Source organism: Platichthys flesus, chromosome 11, assembly GCF_949316205.1.
Source record: "Platichthys flesus chromosome 11, fPlaFle2.1, whole genome shotgun sequence".
Taxonomy (NCBI): Eukaryota; Metazoa; Chordata; class Actinopteri; order Pleuronectiformes; family Pleuronectidae; genus Platichthys; species Platichthys flesus.
Window position 1 is genome coordinate 11,925,971 of NC_084955.1, and position 23,713 is coordinate 11,949,683.

Here is a 23,713-nt window from a genome sequence, read left to right on the forward strand (position 1 = left end):
TGAATCACAGAAATCTTTTATAATTGATGGACATCGTAGCAATTGGGTGCTAAGACATTTCTGTCTACATGAGTTGTAAGTCACCGCTGCTGCTCTCAGTTTGAAACTTCTGACTCACACCGTCTCTCTCAGACGTCTTTGTTTGGTCCTGTTGGGACAATAAAAGCCACAGGTGAAGTTAAACCCTCTGACTCAAAGTCCATGTCCACTCATCCGGTCACACCTCACAGTGTGTATCTACACCAGCCCACAGTTCGTCTATTGGCCGGGTGGAAATAGCAACTCAGGCAATTAACTTTTGTCCAGGGAGAGTAAATGAATGCTAAATAATTAATACCTGTTAGATCATTAAATATGCATATTGTCTCTTTCTAGGCTTGAAACGGCAAAGTAGCTGAAGATAGTTAAGACAGAATGGTTCCCTCTGTAAATCAGTGTCTGAGTATGAGCTTAGTAAAGTTTGATGGTTGAATCAGAAAGCTTTGATGTTCTGTGAATGAACCAGCATTTAATATGTGGAGCTGTGAGTGGAGATGGCAGCAGCCCTTTACTGGTACAGCTCTCAGCGGAAAGAGAAGCTTTTAGTTATGAGGCTGTGTGCAGACTTGAGAATAGACAAACCGGCTGCTTTTTTTGTTCTGTTAGCCAAACCACCTTGGCGTGATGGCCCTTATGTATTTATTATTTTTAACTTAAAACACAGACCCAGGCAGAGAACTGATGAGCTTCACTTTGTTGCCTCCTGTTGTCGCTAAAAGAAGTGGGACCACGCTGAGGTGGGAAGCAGCGGGAGAGAGGGAATTTCTGTGCTGGGAAATTGCACTTGTCAGTTTATGTAATGTTATCATCAATTGCAGGGACTTCATCACTGCTGGAGTCTGGCCTCATCAGTGTTTTAACAGCAAAGGTCTGTGGACCTAGAATGTGGAGATCTACTGCTACATTAGTTTAATGTAGTTAATCTGGAAACAATCAGTTATTTTTTCAGACTACTGTATTGTTAAAGTGGAAATATTATAATAATATATTATTATTATTCACAAGGAACAAGGGAGACATGTCAACCGCTTAAAGAACTTGATTTTCACCGGTGGGAGACTTTACCAAAATGTACAGGAATAAAAAACCCTTAAAACTAGAAAACTTTTCCTCTACAATCTAATTCAGTGCAGTCAAGTGCTTGGTTTGAGGCCAACTCCTCATGTGACCTTGACAACAATGCTAGTATGTGGGAGCTGGAGACAGAGGCGAGTAGTTCTCAAACACGTATACAGAGAACAATCTACAGTAGTGGGAGGCAGCACTGGGAAGTGAAGAATTCCAGTGGAGAGGTTCTGGTATTTCGTCCAGAAGCAGAGAATGAGAATGACACGGTGAGTTTGTATCGGTCGCTCTGCTCGACCGGACTGAACAAATAAACCACTTGTTTGTTGCTCTCCTGAAAAACTGACATGGAGACACTGATTATGGAGGAAGTGGCTCAGAGAGAAAACAAACATGTTGTGGAATGTCAGCCTGACAGTGGTGTAGAATTTTTATGATGTTCTGAGAAAAAAGAATTAAACACTAAATACAAAACACTTCAGGCCTCAGAACACAAGATAAGTGGAATGGATACCCCCCACGCATAGTAAATGAATAATTAATGTTTGCTCGTGTATGTCTAAGAAGAGAACGAGATGTGGAGGGTAGACAAATGTGTCTGATGTTTATTAACAGATGAAGATGCAGTATAATAAGCTGCAGCAGTCTGTGCGTGTGGGTGTGTGTGTGCGCGTGTGCGTTTGTGTGTGCGCAGTGGTTTAATCGACTTTGCGGTGTCTCTGTGGCTAATGAGAGAAGGAAAGTGACTACTTCAACTGGCGGAATCCTGCGTCCTGTGGTTGAGATTGGAACAGTCATTGGTTGGTGTGTTATTGTATTTTAACACAGTAGGAGTTGTGGTGTCTGTTCAAACCACAGTATCACAGTATCACAGTATCACTGTCTTACTTCTTTGAGTTTCGGATGTTCCATCAAATCCAGATTCATTTTTCTACATCCTGTAAAGAGGATGTAGAAATTGATCTTCGTGTCGACAAAGATAGATCGTCATGAGATATATTGATATCAATGATTTTGTTTAAATATGAACTTTTAGTTTATTTTTCTATTCCAGACTTATATTTTTATAAAATTAAATATAAGTGAGGTTGATTTGTCAATCTGGTGAATGTGTAGAAGCGAGAATAGGTTGTATGTCACGTTTATGTACTCCTTGAAGGTTTGTGTTGTTTTATATCACTATATAATAATGTATCAACCATTATGCACTTAAAGCAGTTTGATGCGTAAGCAGCATGAAAAATATGCACAGTATTTCCAAACATAAATCAACTTAAATGTCAAACACATTAGGTACAGAGACTATGTTCACAGTCCACATTGGATTTTCCTCTTCTGCATTTCTTGAACTTCCTCTTTCAGCTCACCGTGGCCACAGCACAGAGGTTGATTCACCTCAATACAGGTCATGTATCTTCAGTGTAAAGAACACAGATAATGAAGGGAGGAATATGGCTATTTCCTCTTTCAATTTTCTAGTCTGTCAAATACACACACGGCTTTTGGCCCTCTTTTCCTTCTTAGGTTGGCTCAGTGGAGCTCTACAGCGCTCGGGGCTTCTCTTAAGCACACTAAAGCCTGACAGATACAGTCATCTCCCTTCTTTGAAGACGGAGGGTGAAGGAGGGGGAGATAATAACATCAGTCCATCAAACACACCCGGGGGAAGAGGAGAGGGGAGCGGGAGGGAGAGAGGGAGAAAATGGGCATTGGGACGTACTGTACAGGGCAGAAGGGACGGGGGGGGGGGGGGGGGAGTGGAAAAACAGGAGATACACAAAGAGAAAAGAAACAGATGTTTGCTGTAAAACTGTGACAGACAGAAACCATCAGTCACTCTGGGCCGCACTGAAATATCTCACCATTTGGATGAATCACCATGAACTGCGCCAAAGACGTTCATGGGCTCCTGAGGATGAAACCTAATGATTATTTCTGTAGAACCACCAAAGGGTTGACTTTTTAGATTTAGAGTGAAATATCTCTACAGCTGTTAAATGGTTTTCTGTGAATAAAAGACAATACAAATATTCATGGTGCCTAGAGGAAGGACTGTAATGACCATTGTGATCCTTTTACTTTTTCTTTATGTTTTCTACCTTTTTAGTGAGATATCTCCACATCTACTAGTCCCGACATGCACTGTGTCCTAACTTATATTGGGTAAACAAGCGTGTACTTGGAAAGTCACATGTGGTTTTGCGTAAAATGTCTCAACAACTATTGGAAGAATTGCAATGAAATTCGGTGAAGACGTCCATGATCTAGGATTTATGGCTTTAAAAAAAACAGACATGTTAGCATACAGACATGCTAAATTAACACAGGAAACCATCATGCCTCTTGATCTCCTGGTTTGAATAAAGGAGAGTCTATGTGTGTGTGTCTGTCCTCTCCACAGACTGTCACCTTTAGTTAACTGCTCTATTGCATCTCATTGTTGTCTTAATAAATTGAAATGACACTAACACGCTAGAGATGAGTCGGTGTGAAAAACAGCTTCTGCGCATCAATTAAATCTACAGTGACACAGATTTTCATCTTATTTTACCGTGACAAGCAAGTTACTAAAAAACATTGATTTGCAAATGCGTGTTCTGCTGTCATCTAGGGTCACACAAAAACATCATTCTTTTTATTGTATCGGAGATAAATTATAAAATGTGATAAAACATGGTTTTGTAACAGAACAACAGCAAATTTAGCTTCGTCAGTGTCTCACAAACTAATTTGTTTTTTGAAGAAGCAATATATTCTGCTTCCTCCGGTCTTTATAGAAAATGATGAATGATGTTGCCCTCCTGCATATGAGAACGCCTAGAATCTGATCCAGCTCGTCCTTCCCGTGGCCCCTCTCTCCCCTCCCCTCCCCTGTTTCTAAGGTTTGAGGTCTGTCATTATGGACGGTGAGAAAATGATGTTGACTCAGTTCTGTTCTCCCAGATGATCACCTGTAATGTCCTCTCATGGGATCCACAATCTTTTGTCAGGAACTAAAGCTCCTGCTTCAAGGCTGCAGAGCAAATATCCTCTAAACTTTTGATAATAGACACTGGCATCCTGTCTTTGCTGTAGGCTGTTGATATTGTTTTTGGTCCCTCTAGTCAGGGATGCTAAGGACTTAGGAGTCATTGCCAGTTTTTTTACTCCCTAATAATAATCAGCATCGGCCCATAAAAATCTATATCGGTTGCGGACTCTAGTTTCAATGACCCGTAAAGGAATGAAAACATCAATCCACAATATACACACAGTATAATTAACTCAACGTAGCAGAGGTCAACACTTAAACACTTATGTATTTAAACCTTTGCTAGAGTGGACATGAACATAGGAGTACTGTTCTTGTCCTTTAATAGAGGTTCACTCTGAGTTCACACAGTGATAATGTTGTGCTACACATAATAATTGTGGCTATTAAATAATCGGGCCTGCCTGAAGGCTCTGGGTTTTCTATCACAATGCTGTGGTGATTATTAACATAATTGGGGTGACATTCAGGGCAAACAGTTTCCCTGCAGAGTACACAAAGTCACTTTATAATCCATTAAAGTGCAGAGTTTAATGATTTGTGTTTGGTTAAATGGACAATAGATGCATGTGAAAGTGTGGTGTTGTGGCAAAATTATGAATCTGTTTCTTGCTTAAACTTGCCCTTGTAATTTTCAAAAGCACAAGATAATATGTTCATATGTCTTGTCAGTCAAAAACCTACATTTTCATTATATTCAAAATACAGTTTAAGCAACAAATACTGTTTTTGAGAAATTGTGATAATCAAAGTGTCAAACATAATTAATTGTTTAACTCATATAAAAATAAATAAAACAGCCAGCTAAACAAAAAACCCTGCTAAAGAATTTAAAGTAGTGTTTTTGTATGTGTATCACACTTTAATATGCCGCCCACTTACCCTCTTCAAAGTCAATCACAGATCCATTGTTAGTTCCTAATTCACCTCACACACAACGTGGGAGAGGAAACTCACACAGTCGAGCACAGGAAGGTCCCAGGTGGCTCTGGTGCTGTTTAAACCCACCTTGCTGTGAGACGTCAGTGTTGATTTGGTTCCTTGCTCCCACAGATCAAATTGTGGATATATTTAAACAGTGTTTCCAGTCTGAAGTAATCCCATTAGTTCTACGTCTTGGCCTCTCATCAAACAGAGCTGCGTCTCATGTCCTTGTGCATTTAAACAGGATGAACAAACCAAAACACACTCAACAGTGATTCGTCTCAACTTGAAGCTGATTTTCTGTGTCACACCAGAGTCCTCTGTCAGAATAGGCTGAATGCAGATGTAAGTTTAGGTTAGTCATGGAGTCTAGTTTTGTTCCCCTTCTGTCTGAGAGGTTTGGTTTCTGTGCTGGAACAGATTTAGCTGAGTGAGCTGGTTAATTAGGAGAAATTCAACATGGGGCTGTTTCTCACTGTGTTTGTGTGTGTGTGTGTGAGTGTGTGGGCGGGTCTGACGCATTTTGTCCCACGGTTCCTAGGACTGCCATGGTGTAATCTGGGGCCCTGTGAAGAGAGTCGTGGATAAAAAGAGAGAAATGCACAGTTAGAAAGATGACAATGCTTTAAAATATATAAAACTTAAATAATAAAATAACTATGCATCACATTTATTATATAACAACCGGAAGGGAAACAGAGCAAAGAAGTAAAGTTACAGGAGATGCCACACATGCACATTTAGTTGGGATTAGTGAGTAAAATGAAATAAGAAACAGCAGAAAATTATATTAATTCTACAGAACAAAATATGTGCAGTCATAACAACACCTTAAATGTTATATATGTATCATTTGAAATAGTATCATGAACTGCTGGACTTCATTTGTGTTTTATACAGTTAAAAGAATACTATAGTCATGCATCAACGTGTGGTAATTATTAATCTCACGACGATCAGTCCACTACTAAAATCTTTTTTTTTAGGGCAGCCCTATGAAATGCTCATTGTGTCCTGTAGTATGTTCACTCAATGTCACGTTTTATTTTGTAGTATCTGTCAGTGTTGGTGTTGTATTAGGACTCATAATGCTGAATAAGGATTTTTTTTATAGCCGGCCTCCTGCCCACAATGCTCTGCCAAAACTCCCTAGAGACATATTACCCAGCAATATAACGTGGCTTCACGCAAGTCCCGCCCACAGCCATTCATCATCATTATCTCATAGGTCAGGATCAGGGTCATGGTCACTCAGACAGTCAAAGTAACACGGTGACCCTCCCTCAGGTCGTTGGCTTGGTTTGATTTTCATAATCTAGTCCCGTTTACCTACAATATGTGTGGTTTCAACCTGGAGTCCATAGAGGCAAACAAGATCTTGTTACTTTTTTAGTTTGTTCGAATCGTTCACATTTGATCCAACTGGTATCGTCCCTTGTATATCCATCTTACTGTGGTAAGAGTGGCTATTGGGTGTTACAATGGAGTGGCCTGGTTGTTACAGTATCAGCCTGCTCTCATTGGGTGTAATTGAATGGGGTTTGTAGGTCGCAGCAGTAAACAGATTGATCGGCCGATAATAACATTAGTGGGCGGTGTCATAGTAAACAGCCGCGGCGCAATCCATTGAATCCATGTGATTTTGCTTTTAGTGGAAAAGCTGAGTGAATGGAAATAAGATAATCACGGGTAATAAATTACATGACTCTTTTTGCTGCTTTACTGCCACTATGAGGTTTTAAACCTGATCAGATGAGACTGTAACCATGTGTGTGATCCTGGACGCTCCCTCTGCCTTCGAGACCTTTGCTGGCACACATGCAGCTGCTTCTCACAAAACTACCGCAGCGGCGACTCTGCCAGCGATGTCGTATGCTTTTACCGCATGGTTTGGTTTTTATGATGTCTCTGCAGTTTTATCATTGCCTCCTGCAAACTGTGGTCCCTCTTTACCTTTTCCTTACGCTCTTCTATTTTATTTCATTTCATTTCATTTATTATGTATCGTACAGCGGAAGGTGATGAAAGTGGGTCCAAATCCCATGTTGCAGGCTTTGTAGGGGGAAATACCCAACCTCTTAACCATGCTGCTCGCTGTGGGTCTTTGTGTGCACTCATGTGTGTCCATGTTTCTGTGTGTGTGTGTGTGGGGGGGGGGGGGTGTTTGACAGATCAGCAGTTTGTTGCAGTGGATATTGATGTTTTGTGACCTTATGAAATGCTATGAAATACAATACATTTTCTCCAACACGGTTTTTTTCCTGAAATGGATGGCCCTGTCAACAAAATTCAATGATTGGCATCATTTTGATTTTGGCATACATAAATAATATAAACGTATCAACAAATGCAGATGTAATTCATGGTGACTTTTAAAGGTGCTGAGGTTCACATCCTTTCTGAACATCAAAAGGTGCTGTTGTTACTGTTTCCTCCTATTCTGGGAGAAATGGATCAAAGGAGCGTTCCCACTTTAAGTTTATTCTGGTGACATTTTCTTCTGAAAAGCATTGAGTCCTAAAAGGGAACCCTCAGTTAGTCGTGCAGCCTTTTGTTTGGGACATTTTTTACTTTGATGACACAACATATTCTTTAGAGGACCTTTTGCTTGACTGCTGGGAAATATAATTCACGATCTAAGCCTCACTGACTTTATCGTTTCAATCAGTGTTCAGCGCTAAGGGTGTGTGTGTGTGTGTGTGTGTGTGTTATTAGTGCCGACTGATGTTATCTACCTACTCCAGAGGGAAACCACGGGTACTGCCAACACCAGCGCAGAACGAAATCCTCCCATTCCCTCCCTCCCTCCTCCCTCCTGCTTCTCTCCACGCTCTGCCTTTGTCTCTGTCAGTCCTTTCTTCTTCTCCCTCACTTTCTCTATGTCGTACCTGTGTGTCTCTCTCCCTCTTCCTCTCGCTCTCCTTAAAAAAAGCATTTTTCCCCACTTTCAGGAGATTATTCCACTTTGGCTTTCTTTGTTTGAGCTGTAAAAATAACAGCCTCTGCACGTCTGAGCTCTATTTTTCTTTTCTCTCTGTGGTCTGCAGTGATATCCCATTTAGCCAAAAACCTTGGCTCGCCACCGCATAGCTAAGCATACACACCCACACACACACTCACAGACAGACAGACAGAGAGAGAGAGAGAGAAAGAGAAAGACAGAGAGACCAATCCATTGTGTCTGGCTGTCTTGCTGATGAATGAATGGACCCTTGTCATTTACTGCTTATCTCTGTAACCTAAACACACACCGGGTTCTTAGAGGACGCCCTGCAGGCTGACACTGTTCTAAGAGGAACTCCTTTTAACATTCCCTCCAGGGTCCAGTGTCTAAAAGTCCTGACATCCATCCAGCGTTCGGGGGCGTCTCGCCAACTTGGACCATAATCCTAATCTGAAAGCACAATCATTTAATCCCTCTGCCCTTGTCCTTTTGAATGCCTGCCCGCTCAACCTCAGTTGTGTTGTGTGTCACTGTTCGGGAGGTTGGTTGTTTATTTTGAGCCTGTTAATGAGGCAGTGATACACAGGCATTCCTGGTGTATACTTTCTGATATAATGCATTTAGGTCCTGTTTATCACAACCATTTTAATTGATTTGATTTTTGGTCCAGAGATAAATTCTCAGCTGCTACAAATAATTTTTTATTGCCACTAAAGTGTCTCCATATATTTTAATCATCAAGCTTACATTGTGTGTGTCTCATTTATTATTTAACACACAATGCTTATGTGCTGGCACTTTATATTCTTATTGAAAACAGAGGCAATAATAAAGAGCAGAAATCAGCTTAAATCGTGTCATGAAACATAATCAGACTGCACATTTATTCATGCCTCAGCCCGCTGCAGCTGTGGTCTGATGAGATCGGCCAATCAAATTTGTCCAGGAAGTACCGGTGTCAGCCGCCTTTGTTCCTCACCACGCTCGTCTCCTCGGCTGCAAAGCACATAATGATGAGCAGGGCAGTGATAAAAGAAAAATTGATGTCTCTCTCGTAACGTTCTCCTTGGCTGCCGGAGCAGTGAGAGGAGGACGAGCACTGCAAAAAAAAAAAACGGCTTCATCCATAATTTGAAAAAAAGTGGAATGAATTTTGACAAAGTGATTTGTAGCTTTGGTGTCAGTGGGCTCTTTCAAGGAAAAATCTCCATTATCAAGCATTATATTCATATTTTCATAATCGTATTTCTTATATTTAGTTTTTATAATGTTTCTACAAATTCTGTCTGTAATAATCCTTTCAATACTCCATGTTAGGGTACAGTCTTTGGCTGCTGTTGTGCCCTATGGTGTGATATGATTGTTTTTATTGTTTTATGTGCAGACTATCACCTGTCTAGGCTGCACAACGAGCAACTGACTGTAGACGTTTCTGTCCTGGCCCTGAACCCTACTCACATACACACATTGTACTGTGGTTCTCCAGCAGTGTGAGTCTGCAGACGTCACAGGACGAGACCTCAGCTGCACTGTCAGCTTCTCGTCTTGGCAGCGCTGAACTTGAATATTGTAAAACAAACGATTTTTCTGCCTGCGTTTCAGAGCAGTTAGGGGGCTCTTTCCTCGAATCAGATTAGGTTCAAGTTGGCCTCAGTGTTGATCCCACCATGATGATGATCTCTCCTGCATCTCCTTCTCAGCTTTCCCACAGATAAGTGGTTATATTGGTTTGAAAGTGTGATTCCTCTGCAGCTGAGGGGATTTCAGCAGGTTTATATTATGTTCTATGTGTTATTCTGAGGATGTTTCGACACATTCGATGGCTGTAGATTTGAGGATGTATTTTGATTGGATGGCTTACCAGGAATCTTGGTGGGCTGATGCGTTTTGAGCCAGGAAAGAACCAATAAAATGTTAAGTGCTGATCTGGAACAGAGGGCTGTTTAAGGAATATTTTCACTTTCCTTAACAGGGCAAGATTTTTCAACATTTATATTGATTTATCAGAGAAACATTTGTGGATCTTGATGTTGCACATCCAAATATAAATCTGGATCTAGTGAATTCAAATATGGTTTCATAAAGGGACAGCTATGAAGTATGGACCCCTAAATATTGTCATCATTACCACATGTTCAGAACTGATTCTAAATATGCTCTGACCCATTCAGACAGTGACTTGACTACATTCCTACAGCACTTTTCCAGACGATCACTCAAAGCGCTACACATTCACATGCAGTGCTTTTTCTACATATAAATTCTGTCTTTGTATATTCAGACGATGCGCGTGGAGTGGACCTTCAACTGTCTGCTGAGTAGATGTCATGCTTTACGTCCTGAGCCACAGCCTCACCTTAGGTATTAGACATACTGACACATAAACCCAGCTTTCGTGGAAACCCAAGTCGACTCTGACCACGACACATGAAGACCTCCTCCTTGCAGATGGTGCTGTTCAGTCTTTTTGCCCTGTGTAATTACCACTGTGCATATATAGAACATCAGCACGCTCCTCTATTACACAGAATTACACCATCCGTGAAAGAAGCCAAAGATGAAAGCAGGGCGGTGTGTGTGTGTGTGTGTGTGTGTGTTCCTGCTCCTCTTTTGTCCCGAGCTTTACGTGGGGCTCCCCATTTGAATACATTCCCCCACACTCACACACTTATGCAGCGTATGCATACTGTACAGACTAGAAAGCAATTTCTACAACAGGGAGATGGTAAGAAAAGGGTGTACCAAAAATATATATTTTAGGTTAGTCTGTGGAGATATATTCACCTCCGTACACACTTCTTCATGGTGCAGTCCACCAGAAACTCAGTTTAAGATAACTGCATAGAGTCTCACAAATAGAGTGCAAACTGTGTAAAATGGCCATCATGCTTGTGTTGTTCATCACCTGAAACCTTTTGTAATCACATAGTGTGGGTACATATGTGTTTAGGCACTTATCAAAACAGAGAGAACAGATCGGGGCTAAATGAGGGTTAAGGACATGGAGAGGAGAAAAAGAGTAGGAGGGAGAAGCGGAGAAGTGCGAGATAAGAGGAGGGGAGCAATCTTCTGCACTTGAGCCAGGGAGCGCTGATTGATTTGAGTGGAGAGCTGAGATGGGCTCATCCCAGCAGCATTCTGATAGAGATGAAAATACGACTTTTAAACTCTTCCTTTCATTAGATATCTTTGCCGCTGTTTGCAATTTAAATCTTGGCTCTTATCAGCGAAACAGCACTTAGAATATATTAAGTCATCTCACTTGCTTTGCCCTTCTGCCTCCTCTCTCTCTCTCTCTCTCTCTCTCTCTCTCTCTCTCTCTCTCTCTCTCTCTCTCTCTCTCTCTCTCTCTCTCTCTCTCTCTCTCTCTCTCTATTTTTCTCTTTCTCTAAAAATATCCTCATTTCCGTTGTGCTGCATTAACATTTTGCAGCGTGAACATCATGACTCATTGATGTCAGAAACACATGTACATGCAGGACACTCTGGCATTGTTATGCAATAACGACTCAGCAGTGTTGGCATGATTGTAATTGCGACAGTTTCCCCTCCCTCTACTATTCTGTTCATATCAGGGTTACAACTTATTATTCTTATTTAGGGCTAAAAAAATTATTTGATAATTGGTTTTAAACAACTGAAACAATCACAACAAATATCATCAGGTCCTCAGATGTTGAGCTAACAGCTGAGGGACCCAGACAACACAGGCCTGGTCAACGTTTGGTGAAAAGTTGAGATTTTGAAACCATCAGCAGGTCCCTGAGTGTAGGACCTGGGGCAGTCACACTCTCTCCGCCCCTGCAGTCACTGCATATGGAGACTGGTATCAAAATTATTATATCAATATCAGCAAGGCAGCAAACAAGCTTATTTCCCATAATGTCAAACTATAAAAACCAATGAGGAACGTTGCACATGTATGACAAGACATAATAATGTACCAGTATTTCCCCAATGGACTTGTTTTTTAATAGTTTTATTTCCAGGGGGATGAATCAAACAAATCTGGGTGGTCAAACATGTTGAGCCCTTGCAGTTACCACGTTTCAGTATTGTCTTTGTTGACCAGCAGAGTTTTATAAGAAAGTTCTCACCACACCAGACTGAACTAAAAGACTGAGCACGAATTGGTGAGATAGATAGAATAGAGTGTGAATGCACGCCAGGACATGATGGATGAAGAAAGCATGTTTGGCGGAGGTAGATTCCCTGTGGCTGAGTTCTGCCACAGCTGAACGAGTGCAGATGAAACGCTGCTCTGTGCTGCTCCGCTTCCTACGGAGATCCAGTTTAACTGTAGGCCAGCGACAACGTTGTCCAAGGGCCTGAAAACTCATTGACATTCTCAAGCGAGGCTTGGCACCGCAGCACGACTGAGTGTGTATTCACAAATGTGCGTATGTGGTATGGGTTAACCGTTACCATAGCAACTCAATATGTGTGACTGGCACATGTGGCGTGGGTAAATGGTAGGGGCTGGGTGGGTTTTCACATCCGACCGAAAAATGATAATCCGAGGAATGGAAGTCCTGCGAGTGGCCACACTGTACACACAAACACACACGCACGCACACACAGATAACACACACACGCACACGCAGACAACACAACAGGGAAGAAGTTTACTGGGTCTTGAATCCCATTAAAGGATCACTGATGGACACACATGTCTATGAAGTGTAATGTTGGGCATGTTTGTGTGTGTGTGGTTGTGGAGAAGGAATTATATGTTGTGGTATATGTTGTATACTCTGAATATACACACACAAACTACTCTCTCTCCCCCTCTCTTGCATGTGTCGCAGACCAAGGAGACAAATGGTGCCTTAGAGCCTGTGGCACTTATCTTGTATGGGAGCCTCTAGTTTTGGAGTGTGTGTGTGTGTGTGTGTGTGTGTGTGTGTGTGTGTGTGTGTGTGTGTGTGTGTGTGTGTGTGTGTGTGTGTGTGTGTGTGTGTGTGTGTGTGTGTGTGTGTGTGTGTGTGTGTGTGTGTGTGTGTGTGTGTGTGTGTGTGTGTGTGTGTGTGTGTGTGTGTGTGTGTGTGTGTGTGTGTGTGTGTCTCTCTGTGTCTGCGTGTGTGTGAGAGAGAGAGATAGAGGGAGAATTCAACTATGGTCTAAACATAACAGCACGAGGCAGATTCAACATGCTCCAAATATAATCAAGATACATTTTTATTTGTATTCCAATTAAAATCTGCCTTAAGGTATTTAATAGTGTCATGTATAAGTATTCACTCAGTCATTACCGTAGAGATAAATAGGAAACAAAGAAAAAAAACATAAAAATGCTTATTGACCCTCTGATAATTAAAATTCAGAACAGAGCTCTCCCATTTTTAAACACTCTATTTCTGGCTCCTCAGACGCCCGCAAGTCCAAAGACTTTTAGAGCTGAGCCCACTAAAGGCTCCTGTTATTGCAATGCTGGGAAGACACAGACTGACTCGTCGTATAACTGGTTTTCCACACAGCTATGAGATTTATTTACTCAAAACACTAGTAAGAAAGTAAGACTCAAAGTAGATTAGAATTATAAATGTCACGAAACTCAGATTATAAATCAGCAGATTATCTCTAAAATGTCAGCGATCCGGAGCAGGACCAGTGAACTCAAACAGCCGGTCGAACATGGAAAACATGAACAACCAAAAGAAAACAGAACATGTAGCCACTGTTGGACAAGTGAGACTGAGACAGAGGTGCACCTCTTCCTAAAATGCAAATCATTCAATGAAATAAAGAATATTTAGTGTTGCCAATTCAGTTCTGTAAATCTAAATTTACAGAAATTAGCTAAATGACATTTCAAAGTCTAAAATAGTTCCTGAGGAAGGACACAAGTTATGTTTCTGTCCAACATGCCACAACTTGAGGGACAGTGTAACGTTTTTAACTTTAATGCCAAAGCACTGAATGTGTGTTTGAGTGAGAGAGAGATTAATAGCAGATGCTCTCTGGTCTTGTAGACATGCTCCAATGCAGCTGCCATCTGGTTGGCTGAGTATAGCTGAAGGTGGCTGCTGTGAAATGATTGGCCGGTGGGAAAGCCCAGGGCTTCAAGTCCAGTTAAGACAGAAAGCTGAAAGAGGGAGAGAGAGAGAGGAGGGTTAACAGGGAGGATGGGGTTCAGGAAACAGGGGGCTGTTGAGGCTTTGTCCAGTCCAAAGGGCAGATAGAGAGAGAGGGAAGGGAGAGCAGCAGACGGGCAGTCATGCACTGACTGAAGGAGGAGGAGGTGGATGAGAAAGTAAAGGAGTATCCCGGATGTTTCGGCGACAGGAATCAGAGTATAGTTAAAAGTGTTTTAATAAGTTCAAAGCAGGAGTCTCTGAAGTGTCCTTGTGTCCATTTAAAGATACCAGGGTATCACTGCAGTCAGCCAGGCGTAGAATTTAAGGGTGTTTTAGAAAATAGTCGTTGCTGTGGACTAACGCACTCCAGCAGTCAAACTCACTGTGTATTTTAGCATCGTCCTCGACTACAGGACAAAGTGAAAGTGAGCGTGCGAGCGGAGCCGTGGTGCCTGGTGCTCTTTAGGAGAGGTTATCTTTGGTCACGTAGGCCGGCCTGTCTCCCTCCATCACATCAAACACACAGACCCTGCCTGTGGAGCCGGGCCACAGAGGGCTGCAAGACACTGTCGTCCATTTTTTACCTCCATCTCTGATCCCTCTCTTTTCTTTCTTTCATGTGTTGTGTGACTGTTTTTAGACGCCTCTCTTGTGCTCCCTCTCTCTCTCCATTTTCTTCCCTGCTCTCTTTCCCTTCATGCCTGTCAGTGTTTATTAGTATGCTGCACTCTCTCTGCCTTCCCTCCTGTGTAGTCTTTTATTTTATCTTCTGCTTTCAAACCACTTCTCCACTTTTCTCTCACCTTTGATCAGTCTTTCTGATCCCTATTGTCTCATCTCCCCGATGTCAGTTTTTCCTTCTTTACATGTTTCTTCCACTCTAAGCTCAGCTTTTGTGTTTAACTCCATTCTCTTGTTCCCTGTTTCATCCATTGACATTTAGTTTCTGTGGCTTCTAACCTTGATCCTCCTGTTGCAGCAAAACCCAAAATGTTTTTGTGGCCTTTTTCCCCCTTAGTCTTAACACACAAGCTTTGTAAACACCAAGATTGTCAATGTTTATGAACTGGTTTTTATATTTGCGGCATCTTTGTTTGGTTGAGTTTGTAATCAATGCAGAGTAAAAGGAAAAAAGATGTGCTGCCTCAAAGGTCATTGCAGGTTGCTCTGCAGAACACTCTGCAAGCAAAAATCTTATTTCATACAATATAAATAATCACTAATTCAATTTGGTGGTTTTCTTAGCTGTCTAAGCAATTTTTTAGAGACACTTTTATGATTAATAAAGTAAGATTATATAATAATCTAGTTAAAACAATTCTGTTAGCTGTAGATTTTCCTGTTTTGTGCCTTTGCTGACCAAACAGTGTTCTCTTTTAAGACAGAAGTGTCTTAGATCTAAATTAGTTTTTTAGATCTAAGTATTTCCTTGTGTTGACCCTTTATTTTCCAGTAGATTATTTTAAGGTCCATAAATGATAATTGACTTTGGTACACCTGCATTTCACCATAGAATTAGAATACGAGAGAAGCAGTGGTTTGACTATTCACTGCACGCAGGACTGGAATCCTTCCTAGATTTTCTATAAACCGGCCCTTTTAAGGCTGTTTGTCTTGGTATGAATGCCATGTCTATGTATAACACTTATTCGTAGCGCAGCAACCGAAGCAAACTCGGTCCTCAGCGTGCTGTGCGCTCTAATGACCAGTGGCAGCATGAGTCCAGTTTGCTCAGCAGGCCGAGGCAACATGAAGAGAAACACTCTGACCTAATGATGGTCTCCCTCAGACAGGGTGTTCTCCAATAAAAACAAGGACATCTTGTCTTGTTCACGTTGATGTCAGACACGTCTCTAAGTGGCTCTTGAGTTATTTTCTGTTTGTTTTCAAGTGCATGGGAATATTTCGCCATATTGTCCTTCTTCAGACTTGTTTCAGAGTCACAAGCCTTTTCATCTTGATGAGTCAGCGGGAGAGCTCCCTGCGTTCTTTGTCATTTCCATGTTCCTGTCGTTCAGACTGTATATTTACAGCCACGTACTCATTATTCTCTCTGTTCTCTCTCTGTTTCAGGCTCTCGCGACTCACCGAGTCTACCTCCTGACAGCACGCATCCCCGCCAAGGTAAGAGCAGGAACTCCGTTAACAGTTTGTGTGTTGCACAGTCAGCACCTTGTTTCCAGAGACCAGACATGAGTATAAGTGGCACAAATGTTGTAGAATGTTTATTTCTCGCCTGCCTGAATGTAGACTCATCACAAAACAGTGTTGGAAATGACTTTCTTCTTTCAGTAATTGATTGACACCACAGTTGTGTTGTCTCTGCTGGAACTCCCAGTGTAAATGACATAATGAGGAAGGAAAAGCACACTGCTAGTCAGTAAGCCAGTTAGCTTAGCGGCTTTTATTGTTCCTTCCACTGTTTGTATCGGTCACGTGTAAGGGATCCCGATTTATCACTGCCATTTGCTGCACAACGTGAAAAAACTTAAATGACCTCGTCTGTGAACCGGATTTACATTTTAAGTTGCCTCAAGTCAGCTTTTATCTGTAATGCTGGTGAGAACAATAACTCCCATGATCCCACACTGCTTTACTTAGTCATCAAACTAGACTTGTTCTTATTATTCTGATTTAGAGACCCCTACTGGTCAAAGCTACTTATTGTAACTTTAATTTGAACTCTTGAAAGCTTCATTTGACGAACTCAAACATTCTTAGTTTGCCTCCAACTCACCCATTTTAGTTTTACTGTGACTTTGTGTGTTTGTGCACATGTGCCTGTGTGTTGCACGGGTGATTTAAAATAGCAGATTTGCTTAAAATAGCAACTCTGTGTTTTTTTCTGATTATAGTGCAATTATATAGCTGGTTGACAAGTCTTTTTTTAAGCATGGAACAGCTGTGTCATAATGCAGCACAGATGGCATCGGTTTGCACCATCACTGAAACATCTGTCATAATCTTTACCAGCATCATTGTCACCACCAGCACATAAAAACCAGTAGTGCAGTAACATGATGCAGATGTTCACTCAAACTTCCAGCAGCACCGATCCAACAACATGACAATGCAACAGCAAGTGTAAATAGAATCCGTTGCTGGGACCATAAACTTGGACAAGTGAGTTTAATGAGGACGGAAAGATTGATTCATTCATTTACCCTTTATTTGAACTCGGAAAAACATCAAGGTAGAAAATACACCAAATAATCCCAGAAACCACAAATAAGAAACGATCAAATCTGTAAAACAGGAAGAGCTGAAGAGATGAATTGAGGTAATATTAAAACCTTGAATCTTTCCTAGGATAGAAATGAGTTGAGCTTTTGATTGTTCTCTAGGTTATTTCATGTTGCAACTGCGCGATGAGAAAAACTGGATTATTGGTCTATGGAGATATTATCACCTGTTTAAGAAAGGTTACTTTGGTGTAAGAATTTCAAAGTTCGTTCTTGACCAATTGGCAAAACAGTCTCACCTTATGGTCCATTAAGCCCTTCATCCACAGCTTTCAATCGTATCACATGTTTGTGGTTGCGCAAAGTCTTTAAAATCCAAATATTGAATGCCTGTAATTCCACCATGAGCAACTCCATCTGCTGATGATCATCTGATATGATCAAGGGCTCCAGCCCAGCTGCTAAATGGACTGTGAGATGAGATGGTTGTGTTAACTTTGCTGTATCATTTTTCCAACATATGCTGTTCAGCCCTAAGTAGAGCGCATATCTCTGCAAAGGCCCAACAGCCCCTCAAATTCAAAATATCAGAACACAAAACACACACGACACATGATTTGATCACACCAGCGTGTTTGCAGACTCCAAAAAGTTAAATTAGAAGAGTTAGAGTAGACAAACATACAGCAATACAACGTAACCTCCTTTGCAGAGATAATTAACCATTACATTGACCATTAAAACTATTAAAACATTAAACTTCCTGTAGGCAGACCACACACACACTAACCAAAACAAAAGTCATAAAGCCAAACACTGCTTTGATAGTGTATAGTAACAGACAAAAATAAAAGTGTTTTGCTTATATTATCTGGACTGACGATCCTCCTGCAAGGAGAGAGAAGCACTCGTTGTATTTCCCCAAACTCATGAGCTCACATCACATGTTGCTCCAGGTCCCGGAAACGCTTAACGGCTGCTATTCAATTAGATGCTTTCCAGTCAACAGGATGCCTCCAGGGACAGTTTAGGTTCCTTGAAAACTGATTTATAGGTTTACTGGGGGCAGGAGAGGTCACGAAGAAGAGTCGAGCTGACCCCTTCTTCACATGACATCATGTGTTTCCAGTGTTGGGAGACGTTTACTTAGCTGGAGCTGCTGTTTTCTATCTGTTCTGACCTGGAAGAATCAGACACCTGCATGACGAAATAACCCCTCTGCTCTCCTGTCTGCTTAACGTCTCACACTGGTTTTAATATTCTATTGTTTACCTAGTGTCATTTGCTTTATTCTCTACCTTACTTTAGATTTTTCTTTTGTTATTGTACCATACTATAGTATGATTTAATTAGGAGAAGGTACTGTAGGACGTCTTGCTGTATTCTTTCAGCGTACTGCCATTGTATCCTGTCTCTTAACCAGATTACAGCCTCAGATAACCTTTGCTCTCCTCCTCTTATTCTCTTCAAGCCATTCATTCTGGTTTCCCACCCTCACCTTTTATCTTTTCCTCAACCATCCTTCTTCGCTCTTCATCCTTTCATCCCATTCTCTTAGTTTTTTTCCTCTCTCACTCACCACTCAGCGAGCAGTCCACAGGGATGACCTAAAAAGTTTAAAATCCAATTAAATACATTTTCTTAATTTAATTTATTCCCATAAGTAAACCTCACATAGCTTTTCCACCAGGAACTCTCTGCACTAAAGCCTAAAGATAATTGTCATTTTCACTTAATCATTTAGTCATTACAAATTTCCAGAGCCAGAACATGATGATCTTACTATTTTTTGTGCAGTAAAAAATTTATATTCAATTAATATTGATTAAAATAAAGGCAAAAGATTAAAGGCTTAAAGTTTAACTCGGTTAAACTATGGTGACATGCCATTTTGGCCTGATTAAATATTGTACCTGATGACCTTTTAAAGTTGGAGCATTTCTAATATGTTGAACCAAGTTTAATAAAGTAGATGCAGGATTGGTACCAATAGGGTAACTTCTGGGTCAGGTCTTGCTGCGTATGGACATTTTTAAAACATGAAGCCTGCCAACTCTCATTACAAAACTCACTGTATTTCTTCCTCGTATTGATTTTTTGATGTGAAATCTATATTACAGTGGGATGAGTTAAGTGCAAATGAAGATTAGCTGTAACTCACTGTTCCGAGACTTGAACTATTGACTATGTGTTCCAGATGGTTTTTGTTAAACTTTGATTTTGCGGGCAGTTGAATTGAACATGTATTTATGCTTCTGGCAAACTGAATGTATTGTAGACAATGCATTTGATCAGTCATATGAATGAAAGCCCTGGAGACGCATCTAAAACGCACAAGAGAACAATCCGTACGACTGGATTTTGTTAGAATTGTTTTACCGAGCAGAGCCCAAGGCTTTTACATTGAAGTGTGTCGCAGTAGCAGTAATCCCTCAGTTTAACACTCACTGAGTATTTCTCTTCTCTCAGTTGATATCTCCCTCCAGCTCTCTCCAGCTCCTCTCAGTGGGTTTTCTGTCTCCAATTGGTGGTTTGGCCGCTCTTGAGATGCTGCAGGGGTCTTTACAATCTGTCTGTTTAACCCCCTAAACATCACAGACAAACACAAACACACACACACACACTTATACACTACATTGCATCACATTGTCCTTCTTTTCCTCTTGTCTTTTTTGTTTCTGGAGCATCTTGTCACAAATGTCCCACAACTCGACACTCTTATCTCTCTTTACTTCCTAAAAACCTTTCATCTGAGCTTGTTTACTCAGCTCCTTGAATGGTCCCACTCAAAGACACATCTCAATAAATCCACAGTTTGGTCTCATCACCGACTTTAACACGTCAGAAGTGAAGTCAATCTGTGCTCCCTGAAATCATCCAGCCTACATGACCAAAAGCGTGCATTGACTTTTACATAAAACATACAACAACAAAAAAGCTGTGGTTCCAGTGACAGACGGACGGTGAACGAATGAGTGAACCATGCAATTACTCTGGCATTTGGTTCCTCCCCACACCGCCCAGCATGAGGCCTGTCATTGGCTACAGCTTTTATTTATCAGCACGCTCACTCATCATTGGCTTGTGCTAAGTTCAATATGGAGGCCATCATGTAACGTATTGGCTGTATGAAACAATCTCATTGACCCCTTTTGAGTTGGGGTTGGACACTTGTTTGCCACAACACTGTAACTTGCTGGTGATAATTTCCCTGTAGAGAAGTCACCAACATATCTATTGCAGACTAGTCAGACCTAAGTGTTTGTACATTAAAACAATTTAATTGTTTTCATTCCTGACACACTAATTAATTAAGTTTGTTTAAAGTAAAGTTAGAAAGTAAAAATATCACAATTGATCACTTAAATAAAAAAATACTTTTAAGTATTTTTGGTAGGTATAAGTTGGTATACTTAGTTTTGTCAGTGTTACTCTGCCTTGAGTACATTGAGAAGCGGAATACAAATCAAAATTGTGATTATTATGATGGTTATTATTATATCAATAACCTATTTATGCTGAATTTCCTATCATACTTGGCTATAGTCAGTAGCTCACCCATGCTGTCAATATGGCAATGGGGTGTTATACTGTTTTCTAAATCAACATCATTTATATTAAGGTGGATTTTTTTAATAATTGGTAAGCAATGAGTGGGATATCTTATTTCAAGGATAGTAAGGTTTTCATTCAGGATTATGTGTTTCATTTCTATATCTAGTAGTTATTTCCATCATAAGTTGGTAACCACAGGCATCACTGAATACTTAAAACACACACATACTGCAGACAGACAGTCAGACAGTACACAGACAGTCTCCCACCTCTCATCTCTGAGCCAGGCCTCAGGAACTCAGCAGCGCCCACCTGGAATAGTCTGGCCTCGCTCCCTGGTCTGCCCTCAGGCACTGTGTGTGTGTGTGTGTGTGTGCGTGTGTGCGTGTGTGCGTGTGTGCGTGCGTGCGTGCGTGCGTGCGTGCGTGCGTGCGTGCGTGCGTGCGTGCGTGCGTGCGTGTGTGTGTGTGTCTCTGTGTCTGTGTGTCTGTGTCTGTGTGTGTCTGAGAGATGAAGAGTTCAGGAAGACAGTGTGCTCTGTATATAGACGTAGGAATTTGTATTCAAGTTTCCCCCTCTCACATAAACCAATGATTTTTTTTTCCTCCTTAGGTAGGGAGAGGCAGACTTCCGCTTCTCTTTGTTTTCTTTGTCCTCAAATGCTCTCACGAAACAGAGAATGAAAAGATGTGTCTTTATCTGGACCTGCTTTCTAAATAATGTCTTTTGCACATGAACAGAAAAGTAATAAAGAGGCCCTTTTTTGATTTACCGTATTTTCCCATTTCTGTCAAAAGCTGCACTCGACTATCTCTCAGTTCACATCAGTCAGGAAGCAAACTGTAAAAACTACAAGGAGAAAAACATATTTAAGTTCTTAAGTGTCTTAATGTGGTGCACATTTTAAATATATTAAGCTGGTAGAGATGAAATGCTGTAATATTTTTGCTAAAGACTTATTTTTTTAGCAATGAATCTTACTTCGTAGGTATAATTTGAAAGAAAAAATGTGTCAACAAAATTGCATGGGTCAGTGCCGTAGTCTGCACAGGTCCTGAGAAAGAAACCAGAAATTGCTGAATTTGTATCTGTTAATTATAGAACAGACAATTTTACAGCACATTCCTCAGTCAGACAGTCACTGTGCTCAACTGGTGTTATTAAACATTGATTACTGTCACAAACTGTGAGATCTCGAAAGCACACTCACACTTAAATGTTTATTATCATTCATTCAAATATGACTGGCACCCACGTGTGCACAAAAATATGCATCTTTCCTTCCTTTCCTTTCTGATAATACACAAAATGTGCCTTCAGAAACCATACACTCGCTGTCAGTCACTTATTTAATAATGTTTTGTTTATTTTAAATTTAATGGTGATTTCTTTGGTCTTTTTTAGGTGGAACACTCCCTTAATTACCTGGAGATCCAGGGGATTGCTTGTAACAAGCCGACACAGGTAAAGACAAACCAACATTTAAGAGTCTGCTTTTTTAAATAAGCTTTTTTGCTTCTTGATGATGAAAAGATCGATATGACTGACATTTAAACATTGCCTGTCTATAAAAATGTTTGCAAGTGGGACACACAAACCCGAGGAGAAAAACTAAATATCTTGAAGGCCAGTTTAATCCTTAAAGAAAATGATTTACATAGGAGACAGTGAAATCTGTCCTGAGGCCCAGAAACGATCTGGTTTTGATTTTTTTTCTTCCATCTGGAGAGAGCTTCCATTTGGCTGTTTGACCAGAGCTGGCTCGGTGTCAGTGAAGAGGATCTACCTACAATATATGATAATCTGTCACTTACTACACTGCTCCTGCAGCTGAACCTCCCCCCGCTCGTCTCAGGAGATGTGTCCTCGTAATAAATGCCTGCTGCTCTCCTGTACAATCCAGGATTATGTTAATTCTGGCCTGTAGAGGAGGCACATATCAACTTACATAAGCATTTGCATAATTGTAGTCTAGGTAAATGTCGTTAAATCATTACTTCATGCAAAGATGTGGGCTTCAGATGTTTGAGTGGACAGATGGTGATACTTGGTTATGGTTATTCTTGTTATTTATATTATTGTAGGGTAAATTCATGGGAGTAGATGGGCAGAGAAGTGGAATATGAATCGAAAGCCTTGCTCATAGGGATCTTTACCAATATTAGGGTGTAAAAACATTTGGTGGAACTATGTGTTAGCTATTGAGGTTTGATATTTCACACCAAAACCTTATTATAAATAATTATAAACAAACAAACAAACAAATATATTGAACTCAAATGAAGAAATAAACATATTTTTCTACAGAAAATGTAAACACATGTTTACATCTTTTCTGAATTGTTTATTCTGTGAAATGTCTTATATGAGTACATATCAGCAAACATAAACACAGACACCCATATTATACGATTTTTGTAGAAAAGGCAATAAATCAGTTGGGTTCTATATGAGATGGAGCAAAAGGGAAGTGTGATAGGAAGGTTTGTATTATACAGTAGATTTAATCTAGAAAGAGATTGATGTACGGAAATAAATAAAATAGTGATTTTATTTCTTATGCGACAAATAGCAGTGGTTGAAGCAGGTGCAGGTGGAACAATGGCAGCTGGCATGAATCCCTGATCAGCGTTGTGTCCTTTCAGCTGCTGATAGAGTACGAGCGCGGCTCCTTCTCCCTGAAGCTGCTCTCGACAGAGGAGGTCAATGAGGTGGTGGCCCACATAGGAAACTGCCTCGTGAGGATATGTCCAGGTTTACCACCCAGGTGAGTTCCACCAACAACTCATGCTTCTGTTCATAGATTCATTGTGATGTTATTGTACCAGTCGTGTAGAGATATGAACCAATACTCCCCTCATAGTGCTGGTTTTACTGTATTATCCAAAATATTTCT

General features: G+C 40.8%; 1 protein-coding gene across 1 annotated transcript in view; it reads left to right on the forward strand.

The window, feature by feature from the left end:
- Window positions 1–23,713, forward strand: part of LOC133964727 (F-actin-uncapping protein LRRC16A-like) — a 60,537-nt gene that overhangs the window by 4,812 nt on the left and 32,012 nt on the right. Inside the window, exons 3-5 of the mRNA XM_062398958.1 lie at window positions 16,154–16,204; window positions 22,222–22,281; window positions 23,463–23,584. Coding sequence (XP_062254942.1) covers window positions 16,154–16,204; window positions 22,222–22,281; window positions 23,463–23,584 — 233 coding nt within the window. The remainder of the gene's footprint in view (window positions 1–16,153; window positions 16,205–22,221; window positions 22,282–23,462; window positions 23,585–23,713) is intronic.